The sequence below is a fragment of the Hemicordylus capensis genome, chromosome 4 (genome assembly GCF_027244095.1).
Source record: "Hemicordylus capensis ecotype Gifberg chromosome 4, rHemCap1.1.pri, whole genome shotgun sequence".
NCBI classification, from domain to species: Eukaryota; Metazoa; Chordata; class Lepidosauria; order Squamata; family Cordylidae; genus Hemicordylus; species Hemicordylus capensis.
In genome coordinates this window covers 267,454,156-267,475,423 of record NC_069660.1, presented here as the reverse complement: position 1 = coordinate 267,475,423, position 21,268 = coordinate 267,454,156, and the positions used below count along the sequence as shown (strand labels likewise).

Below are 21,268 nucleotides of genomic sequence, written 5' to 3'. Positions count from 1 at the left end.
CACCGCCCATTCAGGTCATTTGAGGAGGTCCATCTCCAGTTACCGCCAGCTCGTCTGGTGGCCACACAGAGATCGGCCTTCTTGATTGCTGCCCCGAGATTGTGGAATGTGCTCCCTGCTGAGATACGATCCTCCCCATCTCTGACTATTTTTTAAAAATGTCTGAAGACCCAACTCTTCACCCAAGCTTTTTCAGCTTTTTAAATTTGTAGGTTTTAATTTTATGCTGTTTTTAAATTGTTAAACTGTTTTAATCTTTTATATTTGTTTTAAATATTTTTATGTCACTGTTAACCGCCCAGAGATGAAAGTTTGGGCGGTATATAAATAAAATAAATAAAGTGCTCCTCACCTCCATCTTGCTTAATATTGATAAGAAAATGAACATGGGTTTTAACATTCAAAACCCAAATACAAGGCTTTGTTCCTACCAAAACTATTTCGCATATTTGTGAAAGTAAATTGATTTGTTTATTCTGGTTTATCAACATGCAAGTTTACACAATATGTTTGAGTTGAAACAAAGACTTCTACTCTTATTAATTAAGCTCCTAGGGAACATGAAGCACATGAAGAGGGTTACTAGATGCTTCCCATAAGAATATTTGTAAAGTTAGCATACCATGGTAAGAAAGACTGAAGTCACCACTACGGAATGGTTCAGAGTCAAAGAGAGGATGCCTTCAGCATTTTGATGAGACAACTCTTCATCAGAGGCAGAATCTGTATCATTCTTATGCAATTGAGTGAAATGGCAAAAGAAGCACATAACATCTCCCCATCCCTCACAGTTGCGGTCTCTCTCCCACCTTAATAGCAGGTGTGAATGAGTGACACAGGCTTATTGGAGCAATGCTGGATTTTCCAATTTCAAGTTTTAAATTTCTAATTTCAGCATGCACTACTTATTTATAATATTGGGTCACTTCCTGGTATTTACTTTCTCACATCACTGGGATAAAGTGAGAAGACCCAGACCACGGAGAAGCATACACTATGACCTCCACACACCAAGAGACCACACAACCCTCAAGAAACTGGGTTAACACTAGCAAGGAGAGGAGCCACAGTGCGAGGTCCTTCTGTGTGGTCTGGGGCGTCTCATGTTACTGTGGTGTTGTTAAAAGAAGCAGTGCTGCTGCTTCTATGCACCAGAGTAACAGAAGAACACAGGCTCTGAAAACTTAATCTGGGGTTTTAGATCTATACTTCAATCCAGAAGTTCTACATTATTCAAAACATTTCCCACAATAATAGTGGCAGCAGCTTAACTGCTCATCATAGTATCACTATAGTAATTTCTTATGGAAGATCTAGGGTAATTCCTTACTAATAATCTTGTTCTCCACTTGCTTTATATTTAGCCATTTATTAAAGTCAGCAAGGCAGCTTGTTAAATCCCCCATCATGCTACCTGAATTAGCATTATCTCTTATTCCAGAGATGAATAATATACAGCATTCAAAGCCGGTAACTAGAGTGCACAGATTTTCTAGTAAAGATGTTTTCCCCAATTCACTATATAAATACAAATATGGTCTCTGCTTTTTTTCCATGACAGCATAGCTTAAAATGGTATCTCAATAACGTTTTTTATTCCCCCAAATGCTGTTTGTTCTATGTTGCTCATCAAAGGAGCACCTTTCTGTTATATCAGAACAGAAGAAGCAAGAAGGAAGCAAATCAGCAATCAAGATACTAAACTGATTCTCTGCTTTCAGATGAACTACAACCAATCAAGTGTTCTACCCTACCAGATGGAACAACAGAGTACTGGACAAGGCATACACAGAATGATCAACAATTATGCCTAACAATGTGTCTGAACATGCACAGATCAGATGCACTGCATATCAGAAGAAGAAATGAACCATACTATCTGCAGCGCAGGTGTGGCTGATCATTAGCACAACATGGGTTTCAGTACAAGTGGCCCTCGTTATCCACATCCCGGTACCTGTGGTTTCATGTATCCACAGTCAGGCAAAACAGACCCGACTTCTTTATCCACAGTTTTAAAAATAGGTGAAATTTTCAGTTCCTGGGTGGCTGGAAATGATTTCCGATACCATTTCCGGCCACCATTTTGCAGCACAGAGCCATTTTGTAGCTCTTTTTAAAAAATCCCTAATAAGACTGAGGATTTGCAGATTGCGGATCAGGGCTTTCTGGAGAGCTGGAAGCCTGGAGAGCAAGGTACTGTGCTTTATTCCCTTTATTTCAGCTTTTTTGGACCTTCTTTAGGCTCAGTCATGTATCCACAGTCAGGCAAAACAGACCCGACTTCTTTATCCACAGTTTTAAAAATAGGTAAAATTTTCAGTTCCTGGGTGGCTGGAAATGATTTCCGATACCATTTCCGGCCACCATTTTGCTAGGGATGTGCAAAAAATTTCCGGCACAGAACGATCTGTGCCCGAAACGAGCAATTTCGGGTGATTCAGGGCCGAACCGAATCACACCCGATGTCCCCCGATATTTTTCGGGCCCAAGCAGAATCACCCGAATTTCGGGCCCGAAAAATTCGGGTGATTCGGTTCATGGTTGATTTGGGGGGATTTTTTGAAGTTTTAGTGACTTTGGGGCAGTTCAGGGGCATAGCATGGGATCTGGGCAAAAGGAGTGGGGTAGGGTGGTAGTGCCTAATGGGTGCAGGCTACCACCCCAATTTCAGGGGGATTGGGCAAAGGGCTGATTTTTTGAGAATTTTTGAAGTTTTAGTGACTTTGGGGCCTGGGGCAGAATAGTGGGGTGGGGTGGTAGTGCCTAATGGGTGCAGGCTACCACCCCAATTTCAGGGGGATTGGGCAAAGGGCTGATTTTTGGGGAAGTTTTTTGCTATGATAGAATGAGAATTCACACCTCAGAAAAAACTTCTGAGGTGTGAATTCTCATTCTATCATAGCAAATGAGATTTTTTTCAATTAAACAACTCTCATGACCCCACTTTCACTTTTTCACACTCTCAATTACTATGAATATGAGGAAGTAATCAATTTAGCACACTTCACCTTATGAAGACAAGCCTCAGAAATTCACCAAAATTCATCCCTCTGCCCAATCACTCTGAAATTGGGGACGGGTGGTAGCCTCCACCCATTAGGCACTACCACCCCACCCCACTCTTTTGGGGCAGATCCACTTTCTGCCCCCAAACTGCCCCAAAGTCACTAAAACTTCAAAAATTCTCAAAAAATCAGCCCTTTGTCCAATCCCCCTGAAATTGGGGTGGTAGCCTCCACCCATTAGGCACTGCCACCCCACCCCACTCTTCTGCCCCAGGCCCCACTTTCTGCCCCAATCTGCCCCAAAGACATGAAAACTTCAGAAATTTCCCAAAAATCAGCCCTTTGCCCAATCCCCCTGAAATTGGGGTGGTAGCCTGCACCCATTAGGCACTACCACCCCACCCCACTCCTTTTGCCCAGATCCCATGCTATGCCCCTGAACTGCCCCAAAGTCACTAAAACTTCAAAATTCCCCAAAAATCAGCCCTTTGCCCAATTCCCCTGAAATTGGGGTGGTAGACTCCACCCATTGGGCACTACCACCCCACCCCAAAATTTTGCCCCTGGGCCCTGTTTCCCCCCCAAATCGATTCGGATTCGGGTTAAATCCGAATCTGAACCGAATCAAGGGTGATTCGGGTGGCCCATATTCGGGCACAAAACAGAACAGGGGTGATTCGGTTCGGGTCCCGAACCGAATCACCGAATACCCAAATTGCACACCCCCACATTTTGCAGCACGGAGCCATTTTGTGGCTCTTAAAAAAGCTTTTTTGGACCTTCTTTAGGCTCAGTCAAGGTACCTAACCCCCCAATTCCCATAGACTTAAGGTCTCGTGATTCGCAGTTTCATTATCTGTGGTTGTAGGCTGGAATGGAACCCCCACAAATATCGAGGGCCACCTGTATCTGCACTGCAGTCTGCCAAAAGCAGTGGTGTTTGCTTGGCAGTGTTGCACTTGTCTACACAATTCCTCTTTCAGAAACATTGTAAGACAAAATATGTTTGCTTATACACTAATGTCCACCAAATGTGAATTTCTGAACTGCTTTTACATTACATTACAATGATGAAGGTTTGTGTGATGACCCTCTGTGTTGCACAAAGAACCCCAGAAACTACGCAAGCTTACACAGAATTTCATGAGCAATTCTTATTCCCCTCACTCTCCTCAGGGTTCTGTAGCGCGGAAAAACCAGTATAGGAACATCACTCTCAGTTCATAGTGCAGACATGCCTAAAATGGATCTCTAAGTGTAGTTTTACATTGCTGGGAGGACTCACAATAAATTATGGTGATCCCAGACCTTATATAATCATAGAACTGAACCACCTAATCCAATTCTCCATCCTCAAATGAACTTCTTTGGACCTGAATGCATACATATTATATAAAAGTCCAAATCTTTGATGTGCACGCACTTCAAACGAATACTTCCCACATGGAACTCGAGGTGGCACCATCACTGCATGGGGATTATAGTACATCTGGATTAGCTTTCACAAGTTAAATAAAATGGTGCTGAAATCCTGCATATACTAACTTGGAAAATATCCCCTATGAAATAAAATAAGACACTGTTCTGAATTAACAGAGGCTCAGAACAGCCATTGACTTCTATCTACAACAGGACAGGATTCTTGTTTTCCTACTCCACAATGAGGCCATTGGACTGCTTTCCACCATGTCATCTGCCACTGCCTCTTTGGACCCTGATATGCCTGTGCTGGAACCAGACCCAGCAGGACATGCACTTCATGGTTTGTCTTTAAGTTTGGCTAATATCCAAAAGAGTCAATTTCAACTACCTTATGGTTGTTTTAAATAATCCAATGGTCACACATACAAACATAGCTAGTTAACATCAGTGACTGACATGTTGAGGGAAATTACTCAAAGTAGTCCCATTGAAATTATTTTAGTAACTTTCTTCATCATGTCATCCAGTCACTTTATCTTGGAGAAGTTTGCATTCTTCCTCTGGTATTTTTTATTATTTATATGAAATTAATATTTGGTAACCAGTAATGAATGGAATTCTGTGTAATGATCTGGTAGTCTGTGCAATGAAACAAATAACAGGAACATAGGAAGCTGCCTTCTACTGAGTCAGACCATTGGTTCATCTAGCTCAGTATTATCTACACAGACTGGAAGTGGCTTCTCCAAGGTTGCAGGCAGGAGTCTCTCTCAGTCCTATCTTATAGCTGCCAAGGAGGGAACTTGGAACCTTCTACATGCAAAGCAGATGCTCGTCCCAGTATGGCCCCATACCCTAAGGGGAATGTCTTACAGTATTCACCTGTGGTCTCCCATTCAAATGCAAACCAGGATGAACCCTGCTTAGCTAAGGGGACAATTCATACTTGCTACCACAAAACCAACTCTCTTCCCATACCACCCTTTACCACCATTCCTACAGCCAGTAAATCTGGTACTTCTGCTTTAACATGCAATTAAATCAATCTTGCAGTTTCACAAGAACACTTATCCTACATTTCTTATTTTTAAAACTGAATAAGAATATTCTGGTCTGTTAAATAATAATTTTCTATACAGACACCAACAGGCAAGAGAATATTTATGAATTTTAAAAGAATGGCACTGTAAAATGAACTATTTAATAAACACACACACACAAAAATCTAATGACTATAAATCTATAACATTACACTGCATTTGAACCAAGCGTTCTTCAGATTTACTCATTTCAATTTAAAAAGGACAGTCTCTGCTTTGCTCTTATTTCAGCTTTTAAGAACCATAAAGTACATCCTTTCAAAAAGTCACTCGCAACTAAACGAATTAATATTTCCTTACATGATTTGGACTCTGGTGATGGAGGAGAAATGTTGGATACAGCAAGGTCACTTTTTGATTTTTTAGGCTTCTTTGCATTTGTCTGCCAGGGTTTATCATAACTTCTGGAATCCCTTCTAGTTCCCTTATTTTCTGTTGAAGGGGGAAAAAAGATTGTATTGGCATAATAACTTTTTGACCTTCACATGCAAAATATAATCCTGATTAAAAAAATATATTCAGGCAAGCTATAAAATGCTACAGAAATGACAGATACCCAGGTAAACTATTACTTTCTTTCCTTTGTGCTCATGAAACAAACATCAGGGGCTGGATTCAGTAGCGATGTGCACAGAACGGGCTGGCCCAGTTTGATTCGAGGCCAGACTGGCCTGGAACACAACTGGGCCAGTTAGGTCCAGCACCCCCTCGACCCCCCCGTTCAGTCGGGGGTGGTGGTGGTTCACGAGCTTGAAATTGTAAAAAAATGGGGGTTACCTTTACTCCCCTCTGGGGTGTTCCTGGAGGGGGTGGGGGGGATGGTCCGTGGAGGTTCTCCCTCCCCCTGCCAGCCTTCCTCATGCCCCCGTTCGCCGGTTTACAGCCTTCATCCGGTGGCCCAGTAGCCATTATGGAGGCCATGCGCCTGCACACATGGCCTCTGCGTGGCCTGGGCCCCCCCTCCCGCCACCTCCAGGTACTCCCCCGAGGAGAGTAAACATAATTTAAAAAACCAAAAAACCAACCAATTTCAAGCTCATGAACCCCCCGAAAATTGGGGGGTGTTCAGTCCAGGATTGGACCGAACAGGGGGTGATTTGCTTCGACCCCAAACAGTCGAACCAAACTGGTTCAACGTCAAACAGGTTCGATGTCCAATCTGTTTGCACACCCCCAGGATTCAGAGCTATACAAGTTAAACAAAGCTTTCACGAAGGTGCTTTCCTTCATCAGCAACCTACATCAAAAGGTTGGTGTGAAGACAAAATGGAGTAACCCATATATCATGCCCTGTGTTTTCTGGAGAATATGTGGAATACAAATAAACAGAAGGTGATGGGTGTTTGTTTATGTTCATTTTAGACATTCTCAATATGCAATTGTTGTTCTACATACCTGAACTTTCACTTTCTGCCCAGAGTGCAGCAGATCCAGATAATGTTCTCTGAAGCTGGCCACGACTCCCTTGTTTTGACTGGAGATGGTCAATCAGAAATGGGATTGGGTGATCAGGTGTCTCAGTTATCAGCTTGGTCATCAATTCCTTAAAAACATTAAATCAAAGAAGTGTTAACTATGTATCCAAGTCACATTATGTTAGAAGAAAACATAAATATAAACAATAGTGTTCATAAGTGTTCTTTGCCATGAGCCCCACCACCCATTGAGATCATCTGGAGAAGTTCTGCAGTTGCTACTGGCTCGTCTTGTGGCTTCACAGAGACAGGCCTTCTCTGTTGCTGTCCCGAGACCCTGGTATGTGCTCCTTGCTGAAAAAAAGAGCCTCTCCTTCTCTGACGTTTAAAAAGTCTTTCACCCAAGCTTTTTAACTGTACTGTGGTTTTAAATGGTTTTCATTTTGATCTGTTTTATATTGTTATAAACCACCTAGAGACAGAAGTTTGGGATGGTCTACAAATTTGATAGATAGATATTTTTGAGGCCATTTCAAATTCTACTTTGCTCACAATAACCTTTGAAGAATTTACATGTTCAGCACAACATACTAAACAACATCCCCTCTGAATCTTGAAAACACTATGGGATATTCTGAGTAGAAACAAGTTTAGAACTTTAATGTCTCGTTTACCCTGTTTTTTTACATAGAAAATGTCACCATGACAAATTCTTGCAATTCTTCTCTAATTACCTGTTTTTACAAATGCTTCCCAATGGCATTCATCCCTCACAGTGAACGGAACTGCAGTTCCTGGTCACACAGAGTTCTGTACCAGAGTTAAACAGAGCTTTGGACTACAGCCAATGTGTTAAACAGTTTTGTCCATTTGGAAACTGTTGTATGACATTCAGCAGCTCAGTTAGTGGGGTAGAATGTAATTTACAAGACAGTTTAATAGGCACCAAGATAAGCCTAAGTAATAGAGGGAGGAAGTTCTGATTTTGTGGGCTTTAGATACAAGGTGTGCACATGTGCAAGATAAATGGCAATAGAGAGGTGCTCATTAATCTCTGCTACCGGCACTGTGCTCAAAGGAACAAATAAGAACCAGTGTGATTACCGGGTTGATCTCTAGGCTAACTGGCAACTAATTTACTATTCCTACCTAAAGTTGGAAAAAAGCCAGTTCTTACCAGTCTGTTCTCTAAAATCTGTACAGAAGAACCTCGTTATCCACGGATCCACCACCTGCAGATTCGCATATCTGTGGTTGGATACTAGAACCTGACCTTGGCATACACTGGGAGGCAGAGGGTTAAACTTGCATATCCGCAGGTCAAGGTGGCTGGAAATTACCTCAGAAGTTATTTCCGGCCGCCATTTTGTTGAGAAGAGCCATTTGGAATCCCTGTTACAGAGAACACTGGTTATGCTCTGGAAAAATTGCAAAAATTTCCAAAGTTTTTCAGGTGCTCACTGGGGGTTTGGGGATACAACCATTCGCAGTACCTTCATGGGGGCTGCAGAAAGCTACAATGAATTTTTTTCGGGTGGGGCTTAACATTGAACTGAACATTCAAAGACTTTGTGGGCAGTGACAAGAGCAGCACTTCACGTGCTGCTACTTTCTCCAGCAGTTGGCTCCCGCTAACTATCTTCCCCTGCCTCCCAGAATGCACAAGGACTTATACTATCATGTAATGTGGCATTATTCCAAATGCATCCCAGGAAAAATAAAATGGCAGCTCTGTGACCACACTGATTAATGCATGCTTCACCATACTTAATTATTCACAACTGAATGTGTGAACTGTGTCCTATGGTTTACATGAAGAGAGGTCCTTCATTGTTGGAAGGAAGTCTGTAGAAGTCTGTGAGTCCATAACAAGCCTTAAGCATCCCTATGTTGAAGCTGTCTTTGCACAGTGGACTGGGTACAAAGGGGAAGTGGGCAGTGATTTTCATGTCGTCCCCCCCCCCCCCCGCAAAGCCCTTTCCAGTTGTATAAATCTGTTACCGAGGGTTTTGCAGCCTTCAGGAACAGATATATACAAATGGCAAGAGCTTTTGGAGGGAGGGAAGAGACATGAAAATGGCTCCCCTCCCGCTCCATACCCAGTCTGCTGCTCAAACAAGTCTTCTGTGCAGGGACACACTGAATGCTTCTTGAAGACCCAAAGTCCTCCTTGTGGCAATTGTGGGTTGCACATCATGTGGTCATTATAAATTATTGCATCTGAGGAGGTGATATGAAGTATCAAACCATGGTGTTGATTTGTAATAGCTGTTTTATTCATGCAATAGGTTTGTTTTCAATGCAATCATAGAATGGAAAAGTTAGATTAAAAGATATCAACCTTTCAGTCTACGTATTCCAATGACTGCACCATCAGCTATTCAATGGGGCTATTCTCACAATTAACAAAAATTGGGCTAGGAGAGCCTAGCCCGATTTTTGTTAATCGTAAGAACCACAAGCTAGCCCGCTCAAGTAGTCCGCCCCTTAGCCCGGGTTTGTGGAGTGAGCGCTCCACAACCCCGGGCTATCTGCTCGTGAGTAGCTGCGGTGCGGCTCCGCGCCGAAGCTACTCGTGAGTAGAACCCCGACCGGGAGGCAAAAAGCTGCCTCCCGGCTCCGGGAGTCTTCCCAGTATGCCCTGCGTGCTTGCGCAGGGCATACTGGGGCTTCCGGGGGCCACCCAGCCCCTGCTCCCACCCAGCCCCCACCAACTCCGTCACAGAGCCAGCAATCATGTGGGCAGCCAATTCGGCTGCCCAGGGCTCCCTGCCCGGTCGTCTGTGCGGAGAGCGGGCTTAGCCCGCTCTCCCCACAGTTTCAGCAAAAGCGGGTCTTACGCATCGTGAGACCCGCCTCAATGTAAGCCAATAGTCTAGTCTTCCTATGATTGTCTTTGGGTAATCATAAATGAAACTTATTAATTTACAAGACAACTTTCAAGAAAGTTCTAATTAGCCCTTACTAACTGAACTTATCAGACTACTGAATTAATTAACAGGTGTTGTGTTTTGCTTAGTAACTAACAATAGGAACAGTCACAGATTTGTTTTTCATTTTGCATACTTAGTACACACTGTACAAATTAAAAAATCTGTCAGGTTATAATTTAACTCAGTTCTTCAAGCTACATTATTACAGTACATTTTGATTGCCTAATATTGCAATATGTCAGCTTTACATGGGGAGGGGGGAGTCCATCCCACCTCCCTCATGATATTCTCAACATTCACAACGTTAAAATTTACAGAGAAGGCCACAGTAATACAACTTAGCAGTATTACCATGTAACAGCACAATGAAATGGGTCCCCCAATATCTTTTGCTAGGTCTAGTGTACTGTACCAGCCTATCTTTCATTTATCTATGAAATACCCATATTACCACAGTATTTCAATGTTCATTTATTATTCCATTGTTTTATGCACTTTTGAAGTTACATTAAATTTTTATAAAATGGTTATAGAATTTACTTTAGATGGGACAGTTAAAAGCTGAAATGAATTTCACACAAATGAAATTACTAACAAGTTTTTCCAATTGGTTGTACAAAATGTTCAGGATAACTGCTTTGGGAACTTTTGTTGAAAAGTAGTATATATATATAGTCATCATTGTCATAGCAGTAGTAATAATGTGTTTGCCCACCATCAGTAACAACCTAACAGCATCACTGTATCTCTTCTCATTAACAGGAAAAATTGCTTCTAAACTCTGCAGCCAGTTTATTATTTTGGATCACTTCTTAATCTTCATCAACACTTCTTCTTGCTTGACTTTTTCCATCTAAGTCACACATTTGGGGATCTTTGCCCCCCTGAAAACTATCACATTTTAAAAGGTACTGTATTAGTCCGCAAATCTGTATATGACCTACCCACCTTTGCTATTTTCACCAATGCAACATTTCCAATACTTTAATCTTGTATTGTTTAAATTTGTCCCTTTCAATATTCAACTACTAAAAGTCCCATCTCACCATGAAGGAGTTGCCTTCTGCAAAGGCCCCCTAAGTCGCTAGTACACCTACAATATATCTGAGTTCAACATTTAATTCAAAATATGACCTTTTCTTTTTCCAAATGTATTGTGCATACCTCTGTTTAACTTACAATTTCCTTATTTTCTAAATACCAGATGCAGCCCTACTACAAAGATACAGATTGTCAGCACTCAGACAAACCTCTGTCTCATGGTTTCATGGATCATGAACAAGTGCTGCGCTTGCATATTCCCTCCACCTCTCCCCTTTCTCTCCTCTTTTCTCTAACAGAGTTTATTCTTTCCTGTTTTAATCAAACTAGTTTGCTATTGCACTTCAAGAAATACGGTTTGAGCGATCTGTCCAAACCAGGATTTCAAACCACAGTTCAATCCTGGATTGCAATCCCAGATTGAAGGGATTGGACATTTGTTGTTTGGATGCAAAAACAAACCATAGATTAAAAGCAGGAAAAATGAATTAGGCCCTGTGAAAAAGAGGAAGAAGGAAAGAGAAGGGGGAGTACACAGGCAGAGTGCTGGTTTGGAGGATTGCCTGAATATAGACAAAGCATTCCACTCTGCTGTGCACCCTATCACTCTTGCTCATTTGTTCTCTCTCTCTCTCTCTCTCTCTCTCTCTCTCTCTCTCACACACACACACACACACACACACACACACCTGACAGCGAAAGAAAACAAGTACAGGTTATAGTCAGTGTTCCCTCTAAGGTGTACAAGTGCACTCACACATTTTTTGATGTCCGTTCAGTTAATTTTAGATCCCGCTCAGGAAGGCTCCATTCTGAATATACATGCGCGCACACTGCCTTGATACTGCCACTCAGAACAAAATTCATTCCGTACACAGATGAAAAAATAGTAATAGAGCAAACACTGGCAGCAGTCACAGCATATCACTGAGAAACAAAAAGCCTAGGACAGTCTAATCAGCCTCCATGTGTCCACCCTTCTGGCTTAAAGACAGGGACATTTTTAAAGGTAGCTGTGAGTTCTGGCTTCCAGAAAGCAGAAACAGAACGTAGCCTGGTGCCTGTTCTCCAGCTTCTAGAAGGCAACCAGTGAGCTGCAAGATCAGCCAAATCAGTGGGGAGGGGCTGAAGTGAGAAAAGGAGCAGGACAAGGAAGAACAGAGCTTGGTGAATAACTCAGAAGGGAGCAATACTGTAAATACACTACCACTATAACATGCAAGCCAGTTTTAGAGCACATTAAACATTTTCATGCTATCAGTTCCTTCTAAAAGAAAGTTTTCAGCCTAGAAACATCAGCCAAAGTGAATCTATCCATTGCGCCCAGACCCAAGGAGACACGGACACAGTTACTTTCGGTGAAACTGGCCATTTTATTAACATTTCAAATTGCGGTGTACTTGAGGAATTCAGCTGGGATTGACGCTCCACCCCCACAGTGCGGGCACTCTCAGGTCGGCCACACGCGTGGCCGCCTTACCCAAAGGCCTATGGCGCTGGCACCTTGGCTCGAGGCGATTCGACCACTGACAAGCGGGAATGCCCTTCTCAGCCGACCTAATGTCAGGTCCCTGCTGTAGGCGCTATCCGTCCGACGCTGTCGAGCCATACGGAAGGAAGCCTCCTAGAGCGAGGTAGGAGTTGAGCTGCATCCCCGATCTGTCAAGCCTCAGGGGATCAGCGCCTCCTAGTTGAAGCCAAACGCTTACCTAAGGTGCTGCACCGATAATTTTCCAGTTTTCTACCCGCACTGTACCTGCCACGGCGGGCGTTAGCCTAGCTTAACGCCCTGCACCCCACAAGCCCTTCCGGACCACTGCCAATCCCAGCTTCCCGACATCCCCTCGGGTGAACGGTGTACCCTGTCACCCCTGTAGAGTGGTGTGCCAACGCCGTGTTAACTCCAAATCTATCCCTATCTAAACTTATCCTGCATTCGGGCACCCCCCACACCTTACGCTGCGTGGCGTCACGCCAGAGTATAACAATACAGGTAGCATGCCAGCACCTCCTCCGGTCTGGCATGATCTGCCGATACAGCGAGAATCCCGGTTGCTGACTAGAAGAGAGGCCGCCCGGGCCAATCGTGACAGGGTTGTATATGACAGGGCTGTATCCAGCCCATGCCAATGTGCGGTCCACAATACATAGCTGGGCTGGCGTCCCATGCTCATGTGTGTCCCCGCCAGACCACCAAGACCAGTGTCTCAGGCGCGTGCCTAGGAGAGAGGCCACCCGGGCCAATCGTGACATTGCTGTACATAGCCCATGCCAGTAAGCGGTCCATGACACAAAATGGCGACCCATGGCCATGTGTGTCCCCGCCAGGCCACTTAGACTCGCGTCTCAAGCAAGAGAGGCCGCCCTGGCCAATCGTGACATGGCTGTATCTAGCCCATGCCAATAAGCGGTCCATGACACAAAATGGCGACCCATGGCCATGTGTGTCCCCGCCAGACCACTGAGACTCGCGTCTCAAGCACGTGTTCTGCGCCACTGGGTTGAGACCCGCGTCCCAGACCAGCGTCCCAGGCCGTTCAGTGTCCCGGCTACTCAGTGGGTGTGCTTACCACAATATCGCTGAGACCCGCGTCCCAGGACCATCGTGCTCGATGCACCGCAGCGTTCCAAGCCACAATGCTGGGAGCCGCGTCCCAGCCCATTCCATGCTCATAGCCACATAGCCGAGAACCACGTCACGGGCCATCGTGCATTTTCACCGTATTGCTGAGACCCATCTGTGCTCAATGCTGGGACCCGCGCCCCAGGCCATTCCGTGCTCCGAGCCACATAGTCGAGACCCGCGTCCCCAGGCCACTGTGCGCTCCCGCCATATTGCTGAGACCCGCGTCCCAGGACCATCCATTCCAGGCCACGTCTCCCGGGTGAGACCCGCGTCCCAGGCCCCTTCGTGCTCTCCGCCACATAGCGACCCGCGTCCCCAGGCCAATTGGCAACCTGCGCCAACGCCCTAAACCTACCCTAACTCTGCCATAGCATTTTATCATGCGGTTGACCCAGCCCTTCCTTACGTGGCTGGTCCCACCATTCAGCATGCGAATCCACGCAAGTGACCTTGGCAGACCCTAAGGGTCCAGAACTAAGCAGCACCGTGCGGGGGTCCACGCCACCCCCCGCTGCCAGACAAGCCACACGCCGCCCTCCAGAGCTCGCTGCCAGACAAGGGAGGGTAGAACCCACTGTGTGGGGATATGAGAAAAGGATGTTTGTTTTGTTTTGCTGTCAGTTATTATACTTGCTATTATTATTAAAGCCTGTGCAGCTGCACTGAGCTAAATTATTATTATACTTATTCATTTATCATTGTTCTGACATGTTATATCCTGCTCCCGCTCCCGCTCCATAGTGGGTTAGGCTGAGAGAGGAATGACCAGCCAGCAGTCATCTGGCAACGCGTCGTGGCTGAATGAAGTTTGAACTTGAGGCTCAGCCCTCAATGCACCCAAACAGAGCAGCCTCCCACGTTAAAGTTGCGAGAACATTGGAGTAAGGAACTAAATGTTATCAGCAACGCATATATATTTATTACTACCCCATTCAATAATGAGGTGCGTTGCCGTGTGTGCTGCATCGCATAGTGAGCTACAATATCGTAATTACCAAACACTGGTCCGATGTTAAATAAGTGGGTCCATTGGAGGCTATTAAGGAAGGGGTCTAGCGGTGTCGTCCCTCCAATGAAGGTGCCCCATTCCCTGCTTAGGGCAGGCCTTGACTACTTCCCTTCACCCCTGAAACCATTCGTCCCTGGTCACCAGCACTGATCGTGAAGGGCATAATGTGTTATTTATTTATTTACCATTATTATTATTTTCTTGTTTACACAGTCAGACAGGTGCCACCGACCGGTTTGTTTTATCCAGACATCAAGTCCTTCCCAAGGACCTGGGATGCCAGAATTTTATTGTCAATGGTTATATATATCGTCGCAGAATATAGGCTGTTCCCAGTAAAGCTACTTTTTGTAAATGGCTGATGGTGATTTCTGTGGCCCCAATGGTGTTGAGGTGCTCTTCAAGGTCTTTTGGAACTGCACCCAGGGCGCCAATTACCACTGGGATTATTTTGGTCTTCTTCTGCCACAGCCTTTCAATTTCAATTTGTAGATCTTTGTATTTGGTGATTTTTTCTATTTCTTTTTCTTCTATTCTGCTATCCCCTGGTATTGCTGTCGATTATTTTAACTTGTTTTTCTTTCTTCTCGACTATAGTGATATCTGGTGTATTGTGTGGCAGATGTTTGTCTGTTTGTAGTCGGAAGTCTCATAATATTTTTACATCTTCATTTTCTTCAACTTTTTCAATTTTATTGTCCCACCAATTCTTGGCTACAGGTAGCTTGTATTTTTTGCAGATGTTCCAGTGTATCATCCCTGCTACCTTGTCATGCCTTTGTTTGTAGTCAGTCTGTGCGATCTTCTTACAACAGCTGATTAGGTGGTCCACTGTTTCATCTGCTTCTTTACAAAGGCGGCACTTGCTGTTTGTTGTGGATTTTTCTACTTTTGCTCTTATTGCATTTGTTCTTAGTGACTGTTCTTGTGCAGCCAGTATTAAACCCTCTGTTTCTTTCTTCAAGTTGCCATTCTTAAGCCATTGCCAGGTCTTGGTGATGTCTGATTTTCCACTTATATTGTGTAAATATTGACCATGCAGGGGCTTATTTCTCCATTTTTCTGCTCGGTTCTTGACTTGTTCTTTCTTGTAGGCCTGTTTTGTTTCGCTGGTGTTGAATAGTTTCGCGTTCTTGACCATTTGAAGTGCATCTTCTTCACTGTCCCTTATATATTCTTCAAGGCCTCTTTATTATTATTATTATTTATTTATTTGCTTGCTTGCTTGCTTGCTTGCTTATTTATTTTTGCGACCGACTAGGATATATTGACTATTATCTTGTTCGTCTCCTTGTCTTCTAGGCGCATAGGGAACTGCCACATACTGAGTCAGACCCGTGGTCCATCGGCTCAGTACTGACCCCACAGACCGGCAGCGACTCCGCCTAGGTCACAGGGAGGAATCACTCCCAGCCCCACCCATGAGAAATACGGAAGGGGTTTACCATCGCCATCTCCCACGCAGGAGGAGATGATGCCTTTCAGCACTTTCCTATCTCTCTGCTGCCCAATACTGTGTTTCCATAATCTGGGAAACATACCAGTGGGGATTCAAACCAGCAACCTCTGGCTTGGTAGTCAAGCTATTTTCGCAAATGTGCCATAAGGTGGCTCTCGAAAAGGACCCCTTAGGGCTGAAACAAGCTCCTTACCAGACAAAAGGAGCGTAAGCTTCTAGGACAAGATTAATTTAGACTAATTAGGATTGCACACAAGCCATCCCCCACTTATTGCAAGAGCCCTTGCCAACTTAGTGCGAGATTTTAGAATTGAAATTTGTTGGTTGCGCACAATTTGGTTGGCACTGGGTGCATCAGCCCTAGACAGTAGCACCCACATAAAAATGACTTTATTTAGCCCCCAGTTGTAAGTTTCTATAGCAACTGCATCCACTAGCAGGGAGCTAATATTCTGACATATGGCCAGGGCTTCACTGGAGTCTTTTTTCTTTTTTGGTCATTGTTTGTTTTAATTGCTATAATTTAGATAAAAGAAGTCATTTCTGCAGGATGGTCTCCTACGGCAGAACGTCGTAGGGGTTTACCATTGCCTCCGCCCGCGCAGTATGAGATGATGCCCTTCCGCACCTCCACATATTGCTACTGCCCAATATATTACCAGCAGGGATCCGCTGTGCCCCTCAAAATCAGGGCTCCGAAGGCCCGGCAGGGGTGGTCCGGCGATGACCCGGCCCCAGCGGGCTTGAGAGCCCTCTCCTGGGCCGCAGACGGCCTCCCCCAATGATCCGCCCGCCCAGCCCCATTACCGCCAGCAGAAGCCGTTCGTGGCTTCTGCCGCCGCTGCAACTGCTGCTGCCGCCGAAACTGCTCGCCCCCAGGCCTCCGCCGCCGCTCGTGTCCGCCTTCCATCTCCTCGGAAGGCCTGGCCACGTGGAGGCCTCGGAGCTCGCTCGCCTGTCCGCTATCTGCAACTCTGAGAGTCGGACTGAGCGGGTGTCTGTGTGCAGGCCATAGGCCTGCGCTGACCCCGCCCCCCGGAGGAACGCCTGACCAATGGGAGCCGGCTCCCTGTGTCACATGCTCCTCCATAGGGGGCTGGGGCAAACGAGCCACGCCGCCTAGAGTGGCGGTGATCAGCTTGCTTCTATTCAAAACTGGGAGGCAGTATTATATATACACACATAAATATATGCTTGCACACATGGAGGCTGTTCTCACGAGCAGCCAAGACTGGGTTAGGGCAGCCAAGCCCAGACTTGGCTGCCCGTGAGAACTTTTGGGAGCTGCGTGGCTCCCAGAAGTGCCTCGGTGGCAAACCCACCTAGGAAGCCCACCATTTAGCCGAGGCTAAGGGCGCGAGTGCGCCCTTAACCAGGGCTAACTGCTCATGTGTCAGCACCAGCTACTTCCAGCCAGCACTGACACAGGAACGGGCTCCTGGCACTTGTGTGGTGCATCGTGTGATTTCTGGGGGCTGGGATGACATGTCCTGGCCCCCGAACACCCATGGTGCCTAGAGCAGCAGCAGCTCATCTGGCTGTGCAATCCGCTCCCCCAACAACTCTTCTGGATAGTCTGCAGGGAAGGTAAGCTGCTGCAGTCTTCCCCACCACCTGCACTCAAACCCACTCACAGGATCGTGAGAAAGGGCTCATGCACTGTTTCAGATGTACTAACCACGTGGGCAATCTTCCCCATCCACTGCGACCACAAAACTATGTATTTTCCCCCTTTATTCAATCTATAGGATAACCTTCTTTTAGCGGCCTCTGGACAATCTTACAGACTTGAAGTTGGGTCAACTGAAGTTATTTAAACAAGTTTCCATCAGTAATGTTGACTGGCCTGCAGAAATGTTTACTGTCAGATCTTATAAACCAAGACACCAGCATAGCAACCTATAGATCTGGCAGCTGTACCAGACCCAAAACCAATGGTAGTGTTTGCAACTGGCTTTCTTTACAGATCAGCAGTAAAAACCAACATGATGCAGTGACAGAAAAAGAGAATTAAAGAGGAAGAAATATTATTTTTCTATGGATCTCTACAGAAATTACATTTCTTCTTGGAGGCTATTTATTTTTAATTTATTGTTCAATTTTTACACCTTTCATAAGGCATCCCAAGACTTATAAAAGTTAAAATACAATAAAACCCTTTTGTAAACTTACAAAAGTTAAAACACAGTGAAACATAAAAATCACATTTAAAGCCTTAAAATCAGTTAAACAGTAAAAACCATAACACAATCACCATAAAAAAGGCAAACAAAAGCAGGAAAGATGGGCGACCAGGCATCCCCCAAGGGGTAAAAGCCTGAACAAATAAAAAGGTCTTTATTTTATTTTCCCCCAAAGCAGCCACAGATGTCAAAGAGCAGACATTTAATGAGAGAACATTCCAGAGCCTGGGGGCAACAACAGAGAAGGCCCTGTCCTGTTTGCATGACAATTTAGCCTCTCTCAATGTTGGCACATGTACCCAAGGCCCCTCTGATAACCTTGTTGAGCGGTCAGAAGCCATTGGGAGCAGGCGGTCCTTCAGATATCCAGGACCCAAACAGTTAAGGGCTTTAAAGGTAATAACCAGCATCTTGAATCGGATCTGCAAATTGGCAGCCAGTGCAGCTCTTTCATATGCTCCGAGTGACAGTTCCAGAGAGAACCTTGGCAGCTGTACCAACTGAACTTTCAAATATTCTGCAAGGGCAGCCCCACGTAAAGCGCATTGCAATAATCCAGCCGCAAGATGACTAAAGATCTGCCTGTTTGGGCTAGGACTTTCATCACTCTCAGCTACAATGTCTCATAGTGACCACTGGGGGGGGCACATTAGGGTCATGGATAAAAGTGCTGGACTCCTCCCCTCTTTGTTCTTCCAGTGTTAGTCTCCATTTTGTCTTTCCAGAGATGATTGTTTTTGTCATAAGCCCACCAAACTGAATTAGCCAATCAGCAATTTACAACACAATAGCTGGTTGTAAATGTGTCTCTGTTTTCAGCTTTACTGATAAGCAACAGGTTTAAGCAAACAGTTTCACCAAAAGTACAGAAGCAAATAGTCAAAGCACAAAAGTTCCGATCAATATCCAATAAACCAGGCCTTCTAGCAGAAGAAGGTCTAGATTCTGGGGCCACAATCCACCAGATAAGAGTCATGAAGGCTGATCAGATGCATTGTCTCCAGCAATCTGCTCAGGGCACAAACTGCGGAATTTATAGCCAACAGCCAGGTGCAAGCAATCAATGTTCCACCTTTGCTAGCTGCTACAAATTCAGTCAGTCTCTCACTGCCTTTTTGCTGATAACCGGCTGCTTCTTCTCAACTCCATAATGGCTACTCGACCTCCTGCTCAGAGTCCAAACCTTCCCTCCGAAGACCACTCTGCCATGTTGGCTCCTCCAACGGCAACCGCTCACCCTGGCCTGTCTCGGATGCCTCCCCACTCAGATCATGGATCTGACCTGCTTCAGACATCTCCCTGCTTCCCAGAAAGTCCACTGCCTCCCACTTCTCTTCAGAGTCCTCAGGTGGGGGCATAACAGTTTTAGTCTCTCTCTCCTTTCAGCCTTAAGCTCAGCTTTCCTATCCTTTTGTAAGCTCTAAATAAATCTTGTAGTTCTTCAATACTAAAGAACTGTCTCAAGACCCCTTGCTTTGCTGCTTTCTCACCAAACTGGTTTTGCTCTGCTGTTTGGGGACTGAACCGCCATTCCTCCCTTATACTGCCTTCTGGAGAAAGGGCTGCAGATGGTGCACTAACCAAAGCTGTGCAAAGGCACCCCTGGCCACTGCCTCCACCTGAGTATGGGTCCAGCAACACCCCCAAGCTGTGCACTTGCTCTTTCAAGGGGAGTACAACCCTATCCAGAGCTGGTTGAATCACCCTATCCCAATTTGCATTCCTTCTGACCAGCAACACCTCTGTCTTCAAATCACCAACATGCTATTGGAACTTTAAACAAAAAAAAAGAAATAGATTATGCCTTCAATAATCCAGTGAAAAAACTAATTACAAGAACAGCAGCATTGCCCCTCACACATACACCTTTGTTCTCTCCAAATAATCTCAGATGTTTTCAATCAAAGTGGTAAATCAAGAAAGACTTAAAATGTAAATTATTTCAAAACTGAATGGAACATTAGAGATAAAACCTCATTAATTCTGCAATAAGAAAACCAATAACAATTCAGGTGACTATTGCAGACTTCTGCTTTCTTTAAGTGTTTCATTGATTTCCATTTTGATGAGGTAAAAAAAAAGCAAGTATCTTTAAGAATTCAGAGCCCTAACCAGGTGAGTAGGCGGTGGGGAGATAGAGAAACATTGTAGGAATAAGATGTTCCAGATCTTGTGTGTCAGATTCTCACACTCCAGTCCTGAACATGTTTGTTCAAATCCAAAGCTCTGCAGGACTTCAACATATGCCCAGGACATCTGTGTGAGCAAGATCTCTTCATCATTCTCTTCAGTGATAGGCAATGCTATGAGCACACCATGATAACACACATGCAGAGTATTCCTCAATGTGGAATGAATATGCAATCCTTGCTCATATGAGGTTTGTGCCTGAACACCTATGGCTTTCAAATAAATCTAACTGGGTCCTATGGAACTTGCTTCCACTTCCAAGGGTCTCTGAGAGAAAATGGTTGAAATTACTGGGGAGGCAGAAAACCCACTTTTTTAAAGCCAGATTTGTTCCAATCATCTCTATAAGACAGAAAGAGAACCAACTTTTAGAAAGCAAAAGCGGTACATGAGTGAAGGGTGCTGAACACTCTCTGCCCACTGCCCACCTTACAGTAGCCTTTTCTCTGCAGTAGCTTCTCTCTGTGCCCACCTCTCAGTAATCTTCCATCATGAGAAAAAGTAGAGCTTTTTGCACCCAGACCCAAGGAGACACAGACGTGTATACTTTGGTGAAACCGGCCACTTTTATTAACAATCCAATTGCAGTGGAGTTGCTAGGCATTCAGCTGGAGTAGCTTCTCTCTGTGCCCACCTCTCAGTAATCTCTCCTCATTAGAAATAGTAAGGCTTTTTCTCCTAGACATCAGAGTGCAGACAGGGAGGAAAGTGACATTAGGTGAGTGGCTGCAGGGAGATAAGCTTGGGAAGGGTATAGCACCCTCTACCCATGCATTCTGTCGAAAAGCAGGCCCAGTACCTATTGCTTTGTGTGTGATTGGGGGCAGACCTGCATTTAAACGAACAGGTCTGCCACTAGCACAAGTGGACTGAGCCAAAGGC

General features: G+C 45.0%; 1 protein-coding gene across 5 annotated transcripts in view; it reads right to left on the bottom strand.

Moving 5' to 3' along the window:
- Positions 1-21,268, bottom strand: part of C4H8orf34 (chromosome 4 C8orf34 homolog) — a 147,264-nt gene that overhangs the window by 97,936 nt on the left and 28,060 nt on the right. For 4 of the 5 annotated variants that reach the window (XR_008306880.1, XR_008306879.1, XR_008306882.1 and 1 more), the window contains exons 2-3: positions 6,926-7,073; positions 5,831-5,962 (exon numbers count right to left, since the gene is read on the bottom strand). Coding sequence is in view for 1 of the 5 variants with exons in the window: in XM_053249107.1 (XP_053105082.1) it covers positions 5,831-5,962; positions 6,926-7,073 (280 nt within the window). In the remaining 4 variants the exon portion in view is untranslated. Of the gene's footprint in view, positions 1-5,830; positions 5,963-6,925; positions 7,074-11,676; positions 11,914-21,268 lie in introns of those variants that run through there. The other variant, XR_008306881.1, reaches the window with a different exon arrangement.